The sequence below is a fragment of the Tachysurus vachellii genome, chromosome 11, assembly GCF_030014155.1.
Source record: "Tachysurus vachellii isolate PV-2020 chromosome 11, HZAU_Pvac_v1, whole genome shotgun sequence".
Taxonomy (NCBI): Eukaryota; Metazoa; Chordata; class Actinopteri; order Siluriformes; family Bagridae; genus Tachysurus; species Tachysurus vachellii.
Genome location: NC_083470.1, coordinates 14,379,127 through 14,403,478, shown reverse-complemented (window position 1 = coordinate 14,403,478; position 24,352 = coordinate 14,379,127). Strand labels below are relative to the sequence as shown.

At 37.7% G+C, this 24,352-nt stretch overlaps 1 protein-coding gene across 1 annotated transcript in view; it reads left to right on the top strand.

Moving 5' to 3' along the window:
- The window catches only part of fbxl17 (F-box and leucine-rich repeat protein 17), a 216,716-nt gene that overhangs the window by 150,650 nt on the left and 41,714 nt on the right, over positions 1–24,352 (top strand). Inside the window, exon 8 of the mRNA XM_060881467.1 lies at positions 4,801–4,877. Coding sequence (XP_060737450.1) covers positions 4,801–4,877 — 77 coding nt within the window. The remainder of the gene's footprint in view (positions 1–4,800; positions 4,878–24,352) is intronic.

Below are 24,352 nucleotides of genomic sequence, written 5' to 3'. Positions count from 1 at the left end.
CTGTCTTATGCATCGCATCGCATTGCACATGCAGCTAACACTTCCAGACATTCAGAAATCCTTTGTATAATCCAGATATTTAAAGAGAGTGGGAAACGAGTGGATAAAGCAATCTTACCTTTTAACTGATTCTGACTTTTATATAGTTAAGAAAAATAGAACTATTACTAAGTTATTTTTTTAGATAAGGGTATTTTTTTATCATTTAAATAAACACAGAAATAATTGAGGGTGATTAAACGGTGCACACAAGGTTACAAGGCTGGATATTGACTGCTTTTATGATTTGTGATAAAATGCATCCTCGATACTCAAGGCTTGCAGTTTAAAGTCATTTTTTAATCACATCTGGAATTTGCGAAGCTTTTGCATAATTTGCAGTTTCAACCCAGTGTTTTTTGTTTTATTTATCTGGATTCTGTGATATTACAATCCTGGTGATTTTGAAAGCTAGACACATGTCTCACTGCCCTGGGTTTAAATCCTGATAGCAGTGGAAACCCAGTACACTTTTCTGTGTGACGTGTAAAAAGACCCCAGATTAGCTTTTAATATCCTTAACTAAGATCCAGTCATTGAGACATTTGATTCAGTTAGTAGTAGGTGAAATGAGTGGAACATACATAGTATACACTCTCAAAACATTCAAGCCTGGCATTTTTTCTCATGATGAGACAAGTACTACTGAACTTTCTTTCGGTACATTTTCAGTACTCTGTCAAAGACACATTAAGGTTTACAGCGTTTGGCAGACATTTACATTTACAGCGTTTGGCAGACACCCTTATCCACCCTTACCCTTAGCGACTTACATTATTTCATTTTTGTACAACTGAGCAATTGAGGGTTAAGGGCCTTGCTCTGGGGCCCAGCAGTGGCAGCTAAGTCTACATGGGGTTCGAACTCACAACCTTCCGATTGGTAGCTCAACACCTTAACCACTAGGCCATCACATGCCCGCCATTAATGTGTAGTGGTAATGTAGGTACACTACACCTAGCATGGTTTCTCCAAGCTAGAACATCACCAGTCAGCTTATTGGTCTGTTGACAAAGCCCTCCACCAGAACTTGAAGCTTATATGATGTTAACGCAGCCGCTCACGTCCTGTTCAGGGTGGTGAGACCTTCCACACGCAGATCCCTTACCTTTATCCCTTGGCAGCTGACAACTTTATTTTTGTTTTTTCTTCTCTCCGTCACTCACACACACTCTCTCTCACACACACACACACACACACACACACACACACACACACACACACACACACTATCTTCATCATCATTTTGCTTTTGCTTCTTCTCTTCCTTTTTTTAGCACCATTAAAGAAAGGATACTAACTGGAGGTATATAGTTTCAGTCGTATTTAGCGGAGACCGATTTTCAGGTGTTATTTAAAATATAAAGGATCAGTTTATGGAGCTTAATGAATGAATGTTCTGTAGCAATTATGCGCTCACATCCTGGTTTTGTGCAAGTGTGGCTAATTATTCACACGTTGCTTTATTTATTATATTATTTATTAAGGTTGTTTTTTCTTTAAATGTCTTGAATAACTGAGTTAAAGGGTGCTTTGGGAACAGAGAAGACTCAGATTCAGTCTACATTTAATAATTCTGCCATAGTTTGTTGGATTTTTAATTGTCTCTTGTTTTCATTCCTTAATTAAACATGTGCTGAAAAAAACATGTCTATTAGCTAGTTACAGATTCTAAAATGTTATCAAAGCTTTTCTTCTGTTATTAACAATATGACAATGTTATCAATGTTCATACTAATTAAAATGTGCACTGATAACATCTGTGAGCTACACTTTGCCATAAAAGGACATTTATTTTGTTATATGTTGTTGTGGGCATGCCAGATGTTATCAGGAACCATCTTTATTAAGTTTATCCATCTGTCTGACTGCTATGTTCAGTGCCTGTGTGTTATTCTTTGGATTGTTGTGTCTGTATTGAGAGCGATTCAGTTTCCCCATCTGTCCATGGGCTTTTCTTCTTGTGCTCTTTTTTTTGATGTGTAGCCTATTTGCTTGACGATGGGGGTGTCTTTGTTGTCATGGAAACTACTATAACATCCCTTTATTAGGCATCATGGCCTGAGGCTATGAGTGGCTAATGTCATTACCACAGAGTGCTTTTCTAAAATGGCCCATAATATTTTGTTATTAAGACATACATTTCATCATAATCAACATTAGTAAATCCATAGTATTCCACTAATAGGTGGTGTTTGTGTGTAGATGTCATTTCAATCATTTGTTTTAAATCAATTTTCAATAGTTTCCTTTAGTTCAGCTTTTCCTTACAGATCTATTTGTCATATCTTCTAAATCAGATTCAGCTTGTCCATAAAATCAGCAGTGATCTTTATTGATGTCAATCATAATTAGCATTGCCATAAGCCCTGAGTGCAGGCCACTCCATAACAAGCTCTATGAGGAAAATGAGGACTGCTTGGCCTGCTCTCTTCCTTGTCTTGTGGATAGATGTCCTCATTTAAAAGCCACTGATTGTCGCTATCGTCAGAACCCTGATGCCACAAATGGAACTTTATGATGCTGGATCATCAGCATGATCATGCTAGAAGGTTGCTGTCCGAGTGACCTCCCTGGCGCCGGTGGACCTGCACTTTGGCAGGGGTAATGTGCCTCTTCAAAGCTGTGGAAACCGAATTACTATCTCAAAATGGCGTCCATACATTCGATCGAAACATCTAAAGAGCTGTGTTTTTCGTGACTTAATGCAGAAACAATGGCTTTGTGTTTTAAGTGGACTTTTAGCACAGTTATAAAAGAGGATCACTACTTTGTAGTTTTTTTGTGTTCTCCCACTCAGCACATTTAAAATATCATTGGAGATGGAAATGGAAAATGATGAGTGGTGTGGTTGAAGGTTAGAGCGCCGAGTGGTCTGCCCTTTCCCAAAGCATGAGCCCCAAATTCAATTGTGCTTCTTGAAATGGGACTATCCAGATCAGTGAACTGAAGCTTATAACATGATCTTTACTTTAAAGGAAGCAGATCATGCTCCTTCTAATTCTCATAATGTGCAATTTACTGCAGTTGCAACGTTCTAAAATACATCTGAAAGCAGATTTTCAGACATACAGCACTAGAATGACAAGGTCAATGCTTTTGTTTTTGCTATGCATTGAGGGGTTGAGATTAAAAAGTGTACATGAGATGAAAGAGAGAATTTCATTTTTCATTTCTAGATATTTACATATAGATGAACATGGCACGTTTTGCTTGTAACCTTTTCAAGTGATCAAATATACTGGATAGTGATAGTGAAAAAAAAAAAGAAAAAAAAAATATATAAATATATATATATATATATATATATATATATATATATATAAAATAATATAGGCTTATATGACTGACAGCCTTTCTTTTTACCCAGGTGTCCTCTGTTGGACTACTCTTGGTTTAAATCCTGGCTTTGGAGCTTTGGAGCTAAGAAAAGAGAGAAAATATATCAGAACTGTTGCATAAACCATAGGCCATGGTCTATACAACAATGTCCTGAAAAAGAAAGAAGCCACTGGTGTACTAACAACCAGACACTTAGCAGGTCAGCCAAGAAAACAACAGCAGCAGCTGATGACAGAAATATTGTCAGAGCTGTGAAGAAAACAGTCAGTAACATCAGCATCAGCTAACACATGTCAGGGTGAAGGTATCACAAAAAAGATTTCTTCAAGAACAGAAATATAGAGGCCATACCACAAGATACCACTCATTCATCAGCAGTAAGAAGCAGAAGGCCAAACTGGATTTTACAAAGAAATAGAGATGAACTACAAATGTTCTAGAGTTGATGTAACAAGTCGGTAACAAACAGAATGAATTCAGAAGTCTTTAGAAACCTTCTGCCCATTTACAGAGAAATGCATCAAATCTACTAGGATGAAATTTTTATCATGTAACAAGACACAATAACGCAAAACAGACAGCCAACACAACAAAGGCGTTTATCAAGGAAAAAGGTTGAAGCAGCATTTCACCTCCCGAAGAGGAGACTAAAAGCAAACCCAAATGTCGTCAATGTGTAGCAAAGCCAAAAGAATCGGTCTGTCTGTTCCATTACATTCAGAGTCTGGATCTTGTTCAGCTTAATTCACATTTATGTCAAAAGAATATTTTGTTTCATGCCAGAACGAGAAAGACATGTTCTGTTTTGACATAAACAAGCTACGTGTCCCGAGATCCACCAGATTTGATTGTAGAGTTTGAACACGGACCTGCTTCCTCTGCCAACTGGGATTATGGATTTTCATAAATAAAGGCTCACATGAGTGAGTGCTACATTTATTCCAGAGGTTAATGGAGTCAAACAGATTGATTAGAATTTGTTTTTGCTAACACATCTCATTAAAAGTGTTTGAAGGGACTTGCTTTTCTGTGATCTCTGCTGCTTTTCTCCGGTGGGCTTCTGCTCTAGCCTGGACTTGAGAGAGCCTGGTGAGCATTTGAGAGAGATGAATGAACATGGGCACAGCTTTCGCTCCTCATTCAGTCTCTTTATTGCCCATCTCTGCTTAGATGCTTGTCTCCATGTGGAAACTGTTTAGCTTTTAATCAGGACAGATTTAGCTACATTTTTAATTTTCTACTGAAGCACTTTAGAGACGAAATCCATCAACTTTGTTGTGTGACTTTAACTTGCTTTCTGTTTGTTTGCAGCTGAATTAAAGCTTGACTTCTCACTCAAGTGACCTTTGTAAGCATTGTGAGCCTTTTAAGACCCGTGATCTTATTTGACCCTGCACTTTCTCATATGCTTTCTTGCAGATGTGTGGAAATCATTGCTAAAGAGGGAAGAAGTCTCAAAGAGCTGTACTTGGTTTCTTGCAAGATCACAGACTATGGTAAGCACAGCAGATCGTTTTTCTAATCAGTCTAACTGCCATTAAATGCTCCATTAAATGAACATATGCCAAATGATTTAGCCCACACTGACTCTTACTTTCTTAAACTTATATTTTGTTTTGTCCTGCTAAATAATATTTCACATGACAAACGTGTGTGTGTGTGTGCGCGTGTGTGTGTGTGTCCATCTGTCATTGAGAGAGCCAAGTTTTGGGTTCAATTCTTTAATTGCTTAGTGCTCTAGTTAACTTGCAGCTAATTAGCTTTAGTGGTGCAGACTTTACCTTAAATAAACTGGTTATACAACAAAATATGAATTATGCTTTTAAATGAGGGAAACATTGAAACATTATTTGAAACATGCCTGTGGATTGCATTGTTTGCAGAAGAAAAGGCAAAAGATCAGTTTCTTATTATTCATTTTCAGATATCTTATTCTAGCAATCTCTGGATTCTGTGCAGTTTGAGTTTAAGTCCTTTGTGTCCTGCTTTGTTATTGGTGATTCTTTGATACTGTGATAATGTTAACTTGGCTTAAGCATATACAGCTATATTATGTACACCAGCAAATCAAAAGCTTTACATCCGACAAGCCACGTGTGGTCTCTGGAACTCAGATCTACATTTTATATAATAATTTGCACGCTGCTTTCTAGCAGTCTCTAGAAGTGATCCTGTTTCTAGCAGTGACTAGCACTGACCCTCTGCTTTATCCCAGTGCTGTTGCTAGTGATCCAGCTAACAAAAACTTTCACCTCATTGCGATTGTAGCCGTTCTATCCTCAGCTTCAAGTTGTCATTAGGAGTTTTTTCTCCACTATTCAGTGTGTATCATCATACCGAGTCGTACTGTTTTCAACACATGTATCGACTTTTCAGTTTTGACTGGAGTGTCTTATTATGTTGTGTATGGAATTCTGCTGACAAGCGCAGAGGGCTTGTGTCTGTCCTGAAGTAGTGGAAACACACAGTTAGTTTTTATTGGCACGTAAATGCAGAAGCTCTCATTGCTGTTTCTGTTGTCAGCTCACTTTATGCAGACTTCGCCGTTAAAGCCGAGTAAAACTCAGGCAAACAAAGACAGACTGACTAAAATCTTTGGTAACAGTAGAAAGTCAATAAATATGTAGACTTGAATATATAGCTTCTAGTCACTGCTGATTTACTGTGCATTTTATTTTTACTTTTGGCTGCAGTACTTGTATTTTACTTCACTTACTTTACAGTGGAATGAGGGCATTTGTAGGCTTTGGGTACATGCCGGAGGGTTTAATGATTAATGACCACATCTCCCTCACTGCTGTATTAACCCTCCTGCCTGTTCTATATGCACATGTTCAGTGGCAAACCCCATGAAAAGGGCTATTAAGGAGCTGTATATGTTTACATATAGCTGTGTAATTTGTAAGCACACCAACATACATAGGTTTGTTGAAAGCACAGAAGTGATTAGTAATAGACGTCTGTGACTCTGGATTACATAATCTAATAAGAAAAATCACATAGTCATAAATAGAGTAAAATATATCTGAATTTATTATATATGTAGCTCTAACCAAATCTCAAATTAAAAACAGCAAATAAATTTTAGCTTTTATTTTATTTTAGCTTATATGCCTGTAGTTAAGGTAATAAAATAGCACTTTTGAAGTCTCAAATCTAATTGGGCAGATTTAAGTAAGATTTTGTATAATCTCAGCTCTGATTATACTAGATAATTTCAGTCTATGGTGTATGTTAAAGAAAGGTAATAGCATGACATGCACATATTCCCATCCATTCCTTTATCTGCACTAACCACTTTATCGTGGTCAGGTTCTCTGTGTATCCAGAGCCTGGTGGGTATGGGATGGGATTCATGAGTTCATCACAAACACATTCACACCGTAACCAAGTCACCTAGAACTGGGGACCTTGAAACTGAGAGGCAGCGATGCACCTCTCTCCACTGTGTATTTATATGCATGTTTTTTTTTCAGTTCCTGAAGGGTTCTTTGGATAGATTGGACTTTTTAGACTGGTACCCTATTTGAAAGGGAAATCCTTCGTTCCACTGGGACGAACCCAAAGACAGCTGACCATCACACCCATTTGCTTATTGAACATCTCATTTATTTATTTGTTTGTTTGTTTGTTTGTTTGTTTGTTTATTCTTCCTTTGCTAGTATAAATACCTAAACTCTTCTGGGAAGGCTTTCCACTAGATTTTGGAGCATGGCTGTTGGAATTTGTGATCATTCAGCTACATGAGCATTATTGAAGTCAGGCACTGGTGTCAGGTGTGCTGGCAGTGTGCTGGCAGTTCATCCCAAAGGTGTTCAGTTTGGTTGATGTCAGGGCTCTGTGCAGGACACCCCAGGTCATCCACTCTAATCTTGGCACATCATGGAGCTTGCTGTATGCACAGGGGCTGTGCTGGAAACATCGTTCATGCTGGAAGATGTTTGGGGCTCTTAATTAAAAAAATAATGTATATTGTCCGTAAGGTGACTTTACTATTTTTCTTCCAATGGCCTAGTTATGAGATTATTGATTGTGTATTGCATTTAGCATAGGTGATCTTAACAATATCACCTTTGGAGCATAGCGTCCTGGAGAAGATGCTGGTTTATACTGTATTCATACACAGAATATATGACTATGGCTGAAATTCTTTGAATCTCCCTTGAGTAAGCTCGGATACCTGACCTAATGTATTTTCAGCCCACTTAAGGTAATTATATATAAGCACCACGCTAATGTGTACACTCGCTCCAGGGCCTCTTAGCCATTTGTTTTATCTCAGCAGAACTAATCCTGACTATAATCGCTTCAGTCCACCATCGACCCCTGCATCCGTGACTGCTGCAAACCCACAGTTCTGCATCTTGATGAATGGTCTCAAGATCAAAACAGTACACTAACGACATCCGGGAATGTATATTAAATACCTCTTAGTTTAGCCTTTTGACCACTTATGCAAGATTAATCAAGGATACCTGATATAGGCTTTTAAGAACCACCCTTCTTCTTACTGGGCTTAAACTTTTGTTAAACCATACACCTCCTTTGAAGGCCTAGTGAATATGTCCGTTCCTATTATTGACTGATTTTGCTTTTTTCTAATGCTTTTTACAATTTAATGTTGTTCTTGTATATGTACTGTGTCACATTTTCTGGATATTTGCTTAAATCAGCCTTGTAAAGTGTGATATGCATATGAAATTATGTACAGTTTATAATGGTCATTATGTACAGTTTAGCCACTGAAAAGCTTGCTATTGTGAGTTGGTGATTATATTGACGACACACTCGAAACCACACAACTTTGCCTGGATTTACAGTTTACACCAATGTAACATGCCATCCTCCACAGGTCTCTGACCATCAGGCTCCAAAGGTTTGAGTATTTTCTTTTCCTACTTCCTTCGGCAAGTTCCCATGAAAGTGACTGAGAGCTTAGCCGAGCTGCTGCTCTCTTTTGTGGTCTGCTAGACGTGAAGCTCTCAGTAAGTATTCATGGGTCTCAAGTGACTTCAAGTGAGTCTGAGCTGTTTTCCATAAGCCCCTTATGTGGATCCGCAGTACAACCTGTTTGAGATGAGCAGAAAAATCGTACCGTTCCGTGACGGGTGAATTTCACCGACCTTGAGATAACAGTTAGTGGGAGAACAATGATTCATCTGTGGGTGATGCTACAGTACATACAGATTGCACTGTCAGAGTCTGATTTGTTTGTGATATTCCATTTAGCCTGTGATGTGGATATAATCAATATGCAGGTCACACTTCTGTCCAGGAACCTGAGAGCCTTTAATTTGTTTTGCCAGTGCTCGATAGGAGTAGAACACTCAGGTTTTTCACTAGGAAGCAAATAAACACTGGACATAAAACAAGTGCATTTTTCCTCAGTGTTGGAGTGAACCATTTGGTATTGCATGTCATAATACAGATCACTATTCCACATTTAACTATTCTCTGTTCCTTCAAATTATGCTGGATTACAGAAAGGCGTCTGTCTATATTCCCTTCATGCCTAATGCCCTGGTGCTCAGCTAGGGTTAAATAACCTGATTTCATGCTGCATTCTATTGTGCAGATCCATTTCCATGGCACCGAACATTGCATATGAGCGTCACGCTTAGCTTCAGGTCCCGGCCACTCCTGCTCTTTGTTCTGCCCTGAAAAGACGAAGCGGGTTTCCTGTGCTCCTTATAGATCTCTTCCCCTCTGTTAGACCTAGCTTCAGGAGGATAACAAGAGACGACGGCAGACTAATACAATATTTTGATGACAGTGCTAAAAGGACTCCTGCCTGGGTGTAAGGCTTTGATTTTACTGTACTCGTGACGGAAACAGAAAATTGCAGTTCTCTTTGTGAGAATGAAGGGAGTCACTTTTCTTTGAAAGGCAAACAAAAGAGTCTGAGACAAAAAAAAGACGGCTAACAGAAGATTACAGCCTGGTCTTGATGGAGGCCGGTCTGCTCGTCTGGCTAATGGAGAGGGGGAAAAAAGGACACTTGTTCCATCGCTAGCAATAGAGTACCATTTTCCAAATAATGTAGTGGAGCCGATGCAGTCGATGCTTACACTTACTGAGCATTCTTTTTTTTTCTGCATAAATCACAAGAATTAATCAGAGATCCTTGAGATGCATTTGCAGATACTTGTTTGTCATTTAATGCATGTTTTGACCATCAAGTATAATTTATCAAGATGGTACATCCTCTTGCCAGCTCTTTTCTGATTGGCCCTGCTTTTCTAAATGTAGCAGTGAAAGAAATCTCACTGCTGTGCCAAAATGGCTTTGTAGTATGGAAGCACTGATGAAAGGAAGTAAGTTAGCCTATGTTATTATACACGATGGAATCTCTCTCAGGATTATTTTAGTATTTCATTATTTTCGTAAATATGTTTAAGCATATGGAGGGAAATTGTCTTCTGAACTCCTTTTGGCATCTCTGACAAATTGCCCATGCCTGCCAAACACCATCAGTAAAAAGGTTTTTATTTGCATTTGTTCTATTTCTGTTTGTTTCTATGTGCAAAGCCTTGAACCATTTTAGATCATATGCATCGAGTTTCACTAAAAGAGATTAGGCATCTGACCATCTGAGGAAAATCTGACCTTTTGTACAAACAGATAACATGCTCAATATAACATATTTCCTTACATACAGTAGAAGTTGGGACCTAGAAATAGTACAAAAACCTGAATATTCAATATCTTGACCATTTACTATCTTTACTATCTTTTTAATTTCCTTAAACTTTAAACCTCCAGTGTTATATATTTGTGTAAATCCCTGCTTTTTAACATGGTCTCAGTCTGTATATACTGTATATACTGTATACTAGGAGAGCTCTGTGTACTAGAAGAGTTAACATCATAAACTGTTTAATCACAGTTAATGATGTAATGTATCAAAACAGATGTATAACTCTCTGTATGTAAAGCTTGTGAGATATTAATCAAACTGTCATGTGTGCAGGAGGCTTTGTGGAAAAACTGTGTGCATATAAATGCAAAATGATTCTATAAGTGTTGTTTTTCTGTAGCAGTGGTAGCATTGTTTGTAAGGAAAAGCGTGTCATATATAAAAAATGCATCCATTTTTGGTATTCCTACTGTGCCAATCCTTAACATTACTACACTGTATACTGCGCACTGGTTTCTTGTAATATATAGTTCCATATAGTCTATAGTTTTATAGTTCTCTCATAACCTTATTGGCATATGCTGTCTAACTTTGGAGCAGAGCAACAAAACATCTTTATCTGATGTATCTTAGTTCCCTTGTCAGTGCTTGACAAACAGATAAAGTCATGGATATCTTTACTCACGAAACATGAGCAAGGTCTGAAACCCAGAAAGTAAAACAGCGTGGTTTTTATTTACTTTACCAGAATTCAAAAATCTTCTCTGCTGCTGCTTACCACAGGCTACCTAAATAGTTTATTAAACATTTATCCATTTTATTAAATAATTAATAGTGAGCTTATTTAATAGTGAAGAACGTATTATTGTTATTTACAGTCATGACGTCAGTTTGATTTTTAGCCCACTTGTAGCCAGCTTCTGGTATTCTTTTCTAATCACATAATGTGGAACTGACACACCACATATGCCTGGCCATGCCGTCATTCTCAGTGTTGGTAACATCTCTCATCCAACTCTGACAAGCTCAATATGTTTATATTGTTGATAGCCAGAGTTCAGCTTCTCCACCGTTGAGTGTCCATGTTAACGTCTCAAACTAATTCAAAGGTAGCGTCTGACTCTTGGTAGAAAGATGTACTACCAAAGTAATAATGACATCATACTTGGCATTGTGCATCCTCAGGGATTGCTAGATTAATTAGAATGAGAATATCGTTTCTACACAACCCTGTGCTGCTTTTCCATGCCCTCTTTTATGAGAATCATTTTGCTACCAGCCAATTGTGTCCTGGTTCACTTTACTCAATTTTCTACTGCTTTCTCTCACAAGCTTCTGTGTGTGCCCTCCATCAGCATTGTGAGTGCAGAGCAGAGAAAAGACTGCAGGCTGGACGTGTAATCAGGCCGTCTTAGTGGAGTCTGATAAGACGTGCTCACCGCTCTCAGCAAATGAAAGGAGGAGAGCTGTTTCCTTTCTGGCGCTCTGCAAAGATGTAACACGTTAGAATTTCTTTCTCGCTCTCTCGCTCTCTTTCTCTCTGCTGTTTTTCTATTTACCTGTTCATTTCTCCTTCTCTCATCTAACGTGTGAGGTGGTCATATTAAACGTATAAAACTATGATGGATGGCTTTTCACTTCCTCACCACAGCTGACTGTAAGACTGTAGGCACAGTGCCTTCTCACTGTTCACTGTGTTACTGCCAGAGCCTCACTGTTTTTACTGAAGCAAACCAACACACCTGCTAGCGGAGCTCACAGTAGATAAAGTTAAAACTACTACTGCTTTTTAAAATTTATTTATTCCTTTTTTAACTCTTTACCTGTAGCAGAAGCTGTAATGAGTATAGGATTTTACTTGGATGTGTTGGCGGGGGGTGTGTTTGGGGTATATTTTTCATTGTTGTTTAAATGAATACCTTTGATATAGTGAAATTATATTCATTCAGTCATGTATATTGTGTAAAATGAAAGAAAAGCCTCTTGTGTAATCAGGCTTAGATTTAAACTGCTTGACAGATTTAGCTTCAAATTGATTGTCTGATGCAGGGATGCTTCCATATCTGCTATTGTTTATTGCATTACCTAACAATGATTAAACTTCAGCATGAATAGAACGTAGGTATTGCTATCAAGGTTAACACGTGCATTCATTGATATTTGTTTAAACGTTAACCAAATAGATCTGCGTTTACTCTGTGTATTTAAACCATGAATAAAAATCAATCCAAATCATTTAGTAAACATGAAATTACAGCATCAACCCTCAATTGTACAAACTTACTGAACTCTGGCCTTCAGGTTCATATATTGGATTGTCAAGCATATTTATTTTATTCAAGTTTTTTTATTATTAGTAGTAGTAGTAGTTTTATTTATTTATTTCTTTATTTATTACTAAGTCTACTTTAGGTCCTTTTTGCAAGGTTGCATTTGTTTCAGATTGGCCACATTACCAGCTTACCTTACTGTACCTGGGAATTTATGAGGGATTGTTTACAGCATGTTAATACAGAAATACCTCTTGTGATGATATGAGCTGTGGCAACATTTCACACATCATTTCAACCCGTGAAAGCCTTCTGTGTAGAAATTTCAGTAGTTAAAATATCCATTCTGAACGAGTGTGACAGCTTGTTACTTAAACTCCTTGTTCGCAAGTCCAGTTTCAGCCACACTTGAGTTGATTATATGAGGGAGAGCTTAAAATGTAGTACTGTACTTCCAGAAATGTGCACCAAAGAGCTAAGACTAGGAGGCATTGTGTAGACATGGGAAGCTTTTAAGACTCCAGTCCTCTGCTAAAGACATTGCAACACACGATTGTCTCATAAATCTCCAGTGCAGTCAGGCATCAGCTACTGTGCTACAGGGTACAATGAAGTTTGTTTCTTCTAACTAATGCCAGTAGGTTTCCAGGCTTTAAATGGTGCACACTTGTGTGATCTCATCAATAATCTTTAATCACGCAATTCTTTTTAAGTAATTCAGCATGATTCACTAATGTCTGTTAGAAAATGTATTTTATTAAACATCTCAGTTTCACACAGATATGGTTCATAAGTTTCACAGGCAAGTGTGTACAGACAGTTGTCTTTATTTAGTGAGAAAACGCACACACACAGCCTCAGGGTGTACATGAGTGTATCTGCTATTATATTGCTTTTTATAATGCCTTTTTACCAGATGCTTAATGAGCTCTAAAAATTAAAAAAAACTTTAAATTCTCAGTATTTTCTTTGTAGCAATTTGGTGTCAAATCCTCTCATAGGATCTCATCTATCTATCTATCTATCTATCTATCTATCTATCTATCTATCTATCTATCTATCTATCTGTCTATCTGTCTGTCTGTCTGTCTGTCTGTCTGTCTGTCTGTCTGTCTGTCTGTGTGTCTGTGTGTCTGTGTGTCTATCTCTTAGCCTGCCCTGTTTTCATTAAATCCATCATCCTGTGATATTTTAGATCAGAGTGTGTCAAGTCTTATCTGGAAAGGGCCAGTATGGGTTCAGGTTTTCATTCCAACCAAGCGTACACCACACCTGAGTCTACTGAAAGTCAATATCAGCTGATTAAACAGGTGGAATCAGGTGTGGCTTCTGCTCGATTGGAATGAAAACCTGAGCCCTTGCCAGCTCTTTTCGGCCCAGACTGGACACCTCTGCATTAGATTATACCTTGGTGCTGTTGAACTCCCCAAACAGAAGGTGTTGATTAATTTTCTATAACAGCAAAGCTTGGCCAGTAGTTCTGCCTATATTTCTGAGTGGTATAAAGTACAGCCATTGTTCTAACGTCTAATCGTTTGTATAGTAACAGCTCAGTCACAAAGACCATGGAACTCGCATAATTTTAAAAGGCTTATCATAAACAAATAAAATCAAACCTTAAACAAAATGTATATTCCTTATAATGTGGACATTTCTAAGCATTTTAAGGATGAAGTCTTGAGTGTCAGCACTTACCGGTTTCTAGCTCTAGCTCTAGCTAACGTGTATGTCATCAGGGAAGTGTGTCATCACAGCACATGCTTTTGTTAACAGTGATCCAGCAGCTGAATTTTTTAACTCATTTCACGCTCAGCACTACAGCTAAATACACTACAGCTACTATACACTATACACAGCTACTACACTACAGCTACTATAGCTACGCTCAGCTAAACACTTGGAAATAAATATCTAGGCAGTGCATTCACTCTGCTTTCACCATGTGCCACTGTACACTTCTACAAAAGTCCTTGCTCAGTCTAACAATCAGATGCTGGTATGAATACTACAGTTGCTCTGTAGTAAATAATACTATCTTGCAGTTGCTGAAATGAAATACATAACACACATTAAACTATTATTATGAGCAATGATTATTTCAGTATACAAAACTAGGAGGTTTCTCTTATTTCTACAGTGAACAGGGATAAGATTTGGTAGCTTAATGAACACAGGAAATATTTTCCTGCGGTGTCTAAAGTTGTGACCTGAAATAATTGATGAACACTCCGGGGGAGTGGGTGGACTAGTGTTAGCTTCAACAAAGTAGTTTAATGACTGCATTATGGGGTATCTCTATGTAGAAATTGACTTGGGGAAATTCATTATTTCCCAATAGCTATAAAATGATAGTGTAATATCTTTTACTGCACTGAAAAATTCATAACTTTCCTCCATGGTCCTGAAGGACAAATAAAAATGAGTGTTGTATTTGCTAAGCAAGTGTACCCTGGATAGTAGACGGTCATAAATTTTGTTATTTTTCTCATAAACCCTCCAGACATTCACAAAACATGGGGTGTTGCATTGAAAGCTCATCACAGTGCATGAATATAACAGCCTCCACCTATGTCCTGCACATTAGTATATAAGTAAATGCTCTGTATCAATCTAGACACAGTACATTTCTACACCGTAGCTCTCTACACTGTTTCCAGAAGGTTCTGTTATATCCAGTGTGTGGATTTGAGTGTATGGTTGTATCCAGATGTACTAGATGTAGGATGACATTTATCAAAGTCGTATGTTTGAGATGCGCATGCTTCCGGTTTGTACCATGTAATGAAAGGATGCGAGTCCGTTGTAAGTATAAGTCTCATTCCCAAAAGATTTTCTTTTTTTACACACATCCTGTTTAAAGTGCACTTCTTTAGTATCCAACCCTCCTAAGATAACAGCTTTTTCTTCATGGAACAATTTTTAAGCTCTAGGAAGGTCACTGCCATCGTTGGCGATTTGGAAATGTGGACAAAAACAGATTTATTCCACATAAAATTTGGTTTTTTGAAAATCCCATGAATTTTCAAAAACATCGATATCCTACTTCTGCTTCTCTGTGTGTGAATCACTGAATTAAGAAGACTAACCAATGTAAACTGTGACTTGATCAACTTCAGATCATGCTGTTTACATGCGATGCTGCACTTTTATATTATATAATATCATCTCAAAGAGTTGACGTGCTTCTATTTGTGATGTTTACAGCATTTGACAGATGCCCTTTGAAGACTTTATCAAAAAACCACAGCTTCATCCTAGTTCATCATGTCAGGGTCCAACAGATCCAATGGAAACATTTTGTGAAAAATGGGCCAGTTTATTTTATTGGTCATTTTTATATTAATATGAAATAAAGAAATGGAGTCTACACAAAATAAAACAAATCATTACATTTTGCCATAACCCTTAAACAAATGCAGCTGAATTAGTCCTTTCTATTATTATTATTATTATTATTATTATTATTATTATTATTATTATTATTATCATTATTATTATTATTATTATTATTCATTTTATTGTTGTTTTTGTTGTTGTTGTTGTTGTTGTTACATACATTTTTATTGTATTTTATTAGCACAGAAGTGAGTTAGTTTCTTCCAGTGTTGCTTTTACCCTCGTGGTTTATTTCATGCCCTTATTTCAGTTTAGTGGATGAGCTCCATAAATGTGTTTCTTTGAATGTTGCTGGTGATCAACATAGGCACGTGACAACAAAGATTACTGTTTCTGAAACTTTTCTAAACTAATGGGAAAGTTCGGTTCGGTTCGGTTCATGCAATACACATTTCCACACAGCATTAATAAAAGACTGATGACTGAGGCTCAGCATTACATAATAACATAATAGCTTTCACCATAGCATGCACAAATCTGTATTAAATGAACGATATTACACATTTTTTAGGCTTGTGGAGAGGAGGACACTGCTGCAACTGACTCATCATGGTCCAGTCACATCTCTGACACCTGGTTAATACTGCGGTACTGAGCTTGAGCTCTAATAGCAACATGCAGTAACAGCACTCGCAGGAAGCAATAACACCAGCACTATGCTATAGTGCGCTTTCTCTTTTTTTTTTCTTTATTGCAGGCCATGCTTGTCACTTTTTAAAAGAGACGGGGCTCTTATTACAACTCGTGTGACTAATGCTGGCAATTCGTTTTTATACCACCCCCCTACCCCTTGTCTCTCTCATGAGCAGCCCAGGAGCCTAGTATACAGAGGAAATTGCACAGATATTTCACGGATGTGGATATCTGCGTGACACCCTTTGCGTCGCTGCTATTTTTTTACAGCCTTTTAACAGGTGTACGTTTACGCTGGAGCTAAGCTCCGAGAAATCCGAGCCAACGAGAATCACTTTAATCAAATTAGGTGCTTGTTTTTGCAGCTTTTTCTCCATCACTCTATTCCCTGTTTCTCCACGGCTGTCTCTTGCACGGTGTAAACGAGAGTGCTTTACTCCAGAGCTCTTGTTGATGGCTGGTTGTGACAGAGTAGGTGGAGGTGCTTAATGGTGAGGAACCCTGCTGTGCACTGAGGGAATACACAGCTGCGGTGATGTCAAAATTCTCCCGCTGAGCTTTTCCTATTTAAGCACCAGATTCAGCCAAACAGGGCCCTTTCTTCTGATGCGTATTGTATGTTAGAAGATTTGATGGAAATTTTTGACTCTTTTTTGTGTCAGACAATATTCATTTGTCTTGTCATCGCTTCAGCAAACACTACATCTGAAGCGTGAGTCGCTCATGTCCTGATCGAGATCTGACAGATAATATAATAATAATAATAATAATAATAATAAGTACACAGTTCCTATTTTTCTAGGGTTTTTTTCTTTACAATCATGAAAGAATATGTTTATAACATATCTTTTAAAGGAAATAAAGCGATAGACTTCAATCTGAACTACAAAGCATGTCCTTGCTGCTGTGTGCGTCTTAGCAGGAGACACAATTCGAGGACACTCAGAGTTCATGCTTCCTTATAAAGTTAGCTAGCTTTAGAATATAAATGAAGCATTTCTATACAGATGTGCATAAATATTATGTTTTATTATCTTCACCTGGTCAGGCAGCTGATCAGTCAGTCATATACTGTACTAGGTGAGACCTTTAACTTCTGTGGTTTTCACCCGATATTTATTTTCCTGACTAGTGTTTTCTGTAGCATTGATGATGCTGTGTGCAGTTAGCTTTGAGCTCCTCATGCTGAGTTTTATGTTCAAGCTACTTTAGCAGGTTACTTTTGTTGAATTTTTTTATTATCTTTGTATTTTCACAGTTAGTCTTTCTCTGTCTCCCCGTAGCTTATCTATATATAAACAAACATCAGTGGTGTTGAAGAAAGGGCAAAAAGGCTATCAGTTACCATGGTATTAAATTCCTTGAATATTTTTTGATTAATTACTTGAATAGCATTTTTAATAACGGACATTGACACAAAGGAGTATACAGATTCAGAATATACATTACAAATTAATCAGTTTATGCCTAATGAGAAAGCCAGAGGTGATGCTGCCAAGGAAAAACTCCCTGAGATGATATTCAGAAGAAACCATGAGAGGAACCGGATTCAAAACCCTTTCAAACTCACTCGAGACTCATTTTCTTTATATAACCATGTACTATATGGTCAGAAAGTGCAGTTACATAACCAGGAAATGTATTCTATAAAATGAAGTCTGTTTTGTTGTAGTTATCAAATGTTCACTGATGTAGATTTGAGTACAAACCTAAACTAAGTGTAAAATGTTTTTTTAAATGTTTTTTGTAAAATGAGCAATTGCAGCCCAAAATGTTCTTTTTACAGAAATAAAAGTTAAGAAATAAATATTCAACAATTACTAAGACTGAATGCAGCTACAGTCAGGTCCATAAATATTGGGACATCGACACAATTCTAACATTTCTGGCTCTATACACCGCCACAATTGATTTGAAATGAAACGAACAAGTTGTGCTTTAACTGCAGACTGTCAGCTTTAATTTGAGGGCATTTACATCCAAATCAGGTGAACGGTGTAGGAATTACAACAGTTTGCATATGTGCCTCCCTTTTGTTAAGGGACCAAAAGTAATGGGACAGAATAATAATCATAAATCAAACTTTCACTTTTTTAATACTTGGTTGCAAATCCTTTACAGTCAATTACAGCCTGAAGTCTGGAACGCACGCAGACATCACCAGACGCTGGGTTTCATCCCTGGTGATGCTCTGCCAGGCCTCTACTGCAACTGTCTTCAGTTCCTGCTTGTTCTTGGGGCATTTTCCCTTCAGTTTTGTCTTCAGCAAGTGAAATGCATGCTCAATCGGATTCAGGTCAGGTGATTGACTTGGCCATTGCATAACATTCCACTTTTTTCCCTTAAAAAACTCTTTGTTGCTTTTGCAGTATGCTTTGGGTCATTGTCCATCTGCACTGTGAAGTGCATGAAGGTGGTGTATAGAGCCAAAAATGTTAGAATTGTGTCGATGTCCCAATATTTATGGACCTGACTGTATATTTGATGTTAAAAAATGTGGTAATAATTTGTTAAAACTATATATTGTACATTTTTTACAGAACAGAAGTTGGCTAGAGGTTTAGAGTAATGCAGACTTTGCTAAGCTGCTTCAGTTTTTAATAATTTCATACCGAGATCCTAAATAACTGGACACTGTTGATCAGTATGCTCAGCAGCACATACAGTATAGACAAGGAGGATGTCTGCAGTTCAGATTAAAGCAAGGTGAAATATGTTATTTGGTTATTTCCACGTATCGAGAGTGAACTAAATTGATAGTCGCACTTCTGGCTTTTCAGTAGAACAGAGAAGTCATTGTAACTGGTTTTGTTATAACCTACAGTATACTGTAGCTGCATAATGAAGAACTCATTAATGTGTGGGAAAAAATTCATTTATTTTCCAAAATAAAATAAATTATATATATAGTTTTCACTTACCTCCTGATTTTTTCAAGAAATGTACAGATCGTACAAAAGTAAACTCAGTATTTTCTTACTTTACAGACCATTTTTTCCTTCTATTCTGCTCTTATATCTACTAAATATGAAACATGTATACAGCTAAATGCCAGGGTTTTATATTTACCCAGTAGCTGATACCCAATCAATTTACTACTGAATTTGTAAGAAGATATTTTTTTTTGTTTGTTTGTTTTGTGCCATTTATTTTCAGTCCTCGTTTTCCTTCAGAATTAGTGACAGGATAATGAATGTCATTAAAAGTACCAGGTCAGTTGGAGCTCTGTTTGTCGAGTGACGCAGCATGTGCTGTCACCTCTCTTGCTGTAGCCCCTCAAATCAGCTCATCAGTGGCATTGTGCTACCTGTCTCACTGTAGCACATTAACAAAGACTTGACGATGACTTACTCAAAGCTGCTTTAATCAGACGCACACCATCTTGAGATGAGTAGCACGCAGCGGCTAGCGTGAGTTAGCCGGAGAGATGCGGTGTCATGCTGCATGCTCATAACTAGTCTGAATTAGGGTAATTATGAGTTTGTGGCTTGTGGGGAAGCATTCATGCCGACCTCTCTGCTAGCAGTACTACATAATGCAAAAACGTAACATAGAGAACTGGAATGATTTAAACATTTTATACAAGTAGCACTCATTGCTGCTTCCCTTCTTGAGGGGAAAAAGCTTATTCAGTTATTACATTATTTTCAGTATCATTATAAATATAAAATAACTATTTTGCCGGCTGTTTTCTTCCAAATCAGTCAGAAGCAGGCTGCAGTATTGCTGCATTGTTAAGTCCCTAATAAATAACAGGGAGTGCATGACGAACAGGAATAATAATAATGACCGCCATTTTAGGTTTGCCAGCAAGTACAATGCATAAACGCTTCCAAGTGGGAGAAGTACAAACTCTCCCCATTCTCCCATGAAACATGAATGCAGTCTAAGCTCTCAATTACGTACCCAGTGGTTTGATAACAGCCACATGAGATGCAGAGCATCTGTGTAGAAGAAGCATGAGGGGGAGGAAATCTTGGTGGGAGGCAATCGAGCCTTGCTCCACTTTCTAGTGACGAGAACTCTGCAGAGTGCAGCCTGCCGCTGAGCTGCTGTTCATTCATCATCATTAACTGAGCTGTTTCCCTTCTGCTCGCAAATCTGTTTCGCAGGTACCAGCCCTCAGTGACACACGTGTGCTGCATCATCGAAATGCAGCCCAGAGTGTTTGAAATCAGACCTGTCATGTTGTTATGCCTGGTTTGTCTGAACAAAGTAATCAGACTCTTCTGTCTCATTAGCGTACACGAAGCACACAGTGGCGTCCGAGTGACTGGAAAGCGAAACTGACTACCTCAATGTGCTGAGAGTCCACTGGAAGCTTCAAATGTTTGTTTTACTTCTCACATTTCAGTTTTTCAGGGCAGTTGAGGAATAAATAGTTGTAATATAATATACATTTGTCATTTACTATGATAGGTTTATGATTTAAATTAGTTTTTAACAATAATTGTATATTTAGGGACTACTAATATACAATATATAATAATAAACGAATGATGTAGTTTTTTTCTGTTTGTAATACACATTTTTTACTCAAACAAAAAGTTACTTGACATTTTTTTAAACAAATCAATTTGATTCAAAACCTGAAGCAATGAAGAGCTTCAACTATTTGGGAGCTTTAGAAGAAAAGTCTTCTGGATAGAGCTCCATCATCAACATGGTTAAGAAGATAATGAAGACCTCCTGGTATGTGCTTTTGACTAGTAGGCTCTGTAAATTCTACCTCCCCCCAAATGCATGGGATTCAAAGCTCTCCTGTCTGTTTGTTTGTCTTTTTCCATCTACCCTGAGCTTCAGCATGTTCTGAATAATTCTTTTTTTTTTTTTTAAGTACATCATGTCCTCTAAATCCTCATGATTCAGCCTGATTTCAGCGTCCTCTATTCTGATGTGTGTGTGTAAAAGACACACAGTCCACTGACAGATTGCTACTTGAAAGAACGTGTAGGATGGACTGTGGTGAGGTGCTAGTCATTGAGGAATACTTGTTCCTTTTTTTAGTTTTGTGAATTAATTTTGTGTGCTTTTTGCCCTCTGTGAGTCTTTCTATAAAAAATGCAGACGTGTGCAGATCATACTGATGCCCCATCTCTAAGATCAAGAAACCCTGAAACGATTCATTTTTTTGGTAACTGTTGAGAGCTGCTGATGCATAAGGAGTAAATTCTTGGCTCCGAGTCCAGCTCAAGCCGTTGGCTGCAGATTGGCGTTTTTTAAACTTGGTTTTAATGATCTGAATTTTTAAAGCCCTGGCTCTGAACGTCCATCACTCGCCTCTGGCACTTTTTAAATCAAACCTCTTCTTTTAGCGTGCACTCACAACTTGCCAAGCTCACATGATCAAATGGGTGGACTGCTGTAAATTACCTCCTAAAAGCATGCATGGCCTAGCTTTTACAGGACTTTATACATCACCTGTTTTTGTCCAAATTCTGTAAGAACTCTCAGAAGATTTTAATGGAAGTAACAGAAACGTATTGTTTAATGCTTGAAGAAAAAGGCTGGCATTAGGATAAAGCCCAGATGTGATGGAAACTCTATTTTGGAATAAAAGATGATATAATGAACGTTGGTACTGTTGATTGTTATCTTGTCACTGCTGGCCACAATAGACTTTTCTTTCCAGTGGCTTCAGGCACACCTGCAGCAGCTACTTTACACGTTGTACAGTTTCGGCTGGCTGTATCTTGAAGTTGTTTTGAAGAACTAATTGTATGCTTTTATTCTGTGTTCAATCACAGTTTTATTTACTCTAGACGATCACTCTGATAATGGTGGTGTCATCTTTAATAGTCATTTCTGAGTGCATGTTTCAATCACACTGGCTAATTCAATACATCTTAATCATTCATGTACCAAAAACGTAACATTATGAACGTGAAAAATTCCTCTTTTAAGATCGTTGCGTGTTTTAATGGTTAATGGTTTAATGGTTTCGAACCTTCATTAATGGTTAATGAAGATTTCTAGTCACTTTGACCCTTAAAGCTGTACCTCTTATGCACTACAGTATTACATATGCATTGAGCCTTTTCAACAGTTGTTTTTGTTTTAAAAATAAAATTCATCTTGTCACCAATGTACCTTGTCACCCCTCGTCCCAAACTTACATTCTTACACACATAAAAATGTGTTATTTCCCCTGGCATGACATTATCCCAAACAGATTATCAGAAATCTGTTACAGCAGCCAGAATACATTCTAACCAACCCATTAGGATATAATTGTTTTCCTGCCTGTAGGACTTTCTGCTTCCCTCATTACTCCTTAAAGAGTCACTCCAGCAGCCTTTTTTCCTGTTGTCACGCCCCTGCATTTAAACACCATCTGCATCACTAGCCTGATGCAGTCACCACTGAAGGCAGCATGAGCGGTGTCCAGGTTATTTATTTGCTAGTTGAAGCTAGCAAACAGTTTTTGGTAACAAAATGAATCCTTTAGTTTTCAGGAACCGTGTATTTCTTATAAAGCCACTTGTGTTAAAACGTCTTTAATATCCTTTCCCATCAATGACTGCCACAGTCTGAAAGTCATAGACATCAGCAGATGCTTGGTTTCTTCCCTGGGGATGTTCTGCCAGGCCTTCACAGCAGCTGTCTACACTTCCTGCTTGTTCCTGGGGTGTTTTTTCCTTCAGTTTTAGCTTCAGTAGGGGAAATGTTGCTCCATTGGATTCAGGTCAGATGATTTTTGGTATTTAGTTTTTTTGACCAATGGTTCTTACCAGTGGTTTGCATCTTGGAATAAATCGGCTATGTCTTGTCTCGATTGTTGACAAATATACACCTACCTCCTGGAGGGTATTCTTGATCTAGCTTACTGTTGGAAAAGCATTCTTCTGTCATTCACCACAGATCTCCACAGAAGCTCCAGGATACAGTGGCATTATGAATTGTGGATTGTAATATGAAAAGCTTCACCTACACAATAGATTAAAATTTGGCGCTGATTTTCAGTTCATGTTAAATGCAGAGTTATTTCATGCTTTCAGGAAAAGCAGCTTCATGTCCTACAACCTTGCCAAAAATTCTGTCTTAAGACAAACAATTCAGTTGAGTCTGTATTGTTTTACTATTGTTGTAGAAATTAGATTTAAAAATTCCCCACTGTTCTCTCTGATGTCTCATTTATAGCCTACCTGTAAACCTCCCACCACTGCCTGTCCTCTAAAACTGATTTCTGGTGTCTGGTAGATGACTGTTGTTATCTGACACTTACATATTTGTTGACAGTGTTGGAATGAATAAGCCTTATTTCCTGGCTGATCTAATGACATGATGATTCTCAACTCATAATAAAGGCCACCATTTTTGTAAAAACATTCTTTTTGTTTAAAGTAAGAAATTATCAAAAATCACTTTTTGCTCTATTTTTTCATGAAATTCACAGAAATTTGCTCTCTGACCTTAGCTTGCATTGAGGGACTGCTCAAAGCCATGGCTTAACCCTCGAGAGATAAAACCTCTGTAACCTCAAATTGAAAGCCAGCCTTGAACAAAACTCTCTTTTCATCAGCGAGCTATTCATTTGAACTTATGAGTCTGCAATGCATGGAGTGAAGGCCTTTGCTGGGCTGAGGTCTATATTCAGTCTATTCTCTAGCATTAAAGTATAATCTAAGAAAAAACCCTGCAACAACTGTGTAGCTTTTGATAAAATGTTGCTATTATTATTATTATTATTATTATTATTATTATTATTATTATTATTATTATTATTATTATTATAGATCAGTGTCCTTGTTTTACACAAAGATCCCCCAATGACTACATTACTGATGGAGTGCACATTAGCTGTTGTAATGACAGTTTTACTGTGCTATTTGAAAGGGTACACAATGAACAGTGCCTATAAAAATGCCTGTTAAGGTAAGCATTGTTATAAACACTGACATATGAGGATTGATTTATGCCTTTCCATAATGGAAATAAATTCTAGCTAGAAGACTTGCTATGTCTTATTGGAGTCTCAGGAGTGTGACATTGCTATTTGTCATTTAAAGCAGATGCATGCTGAGTATAAACACAC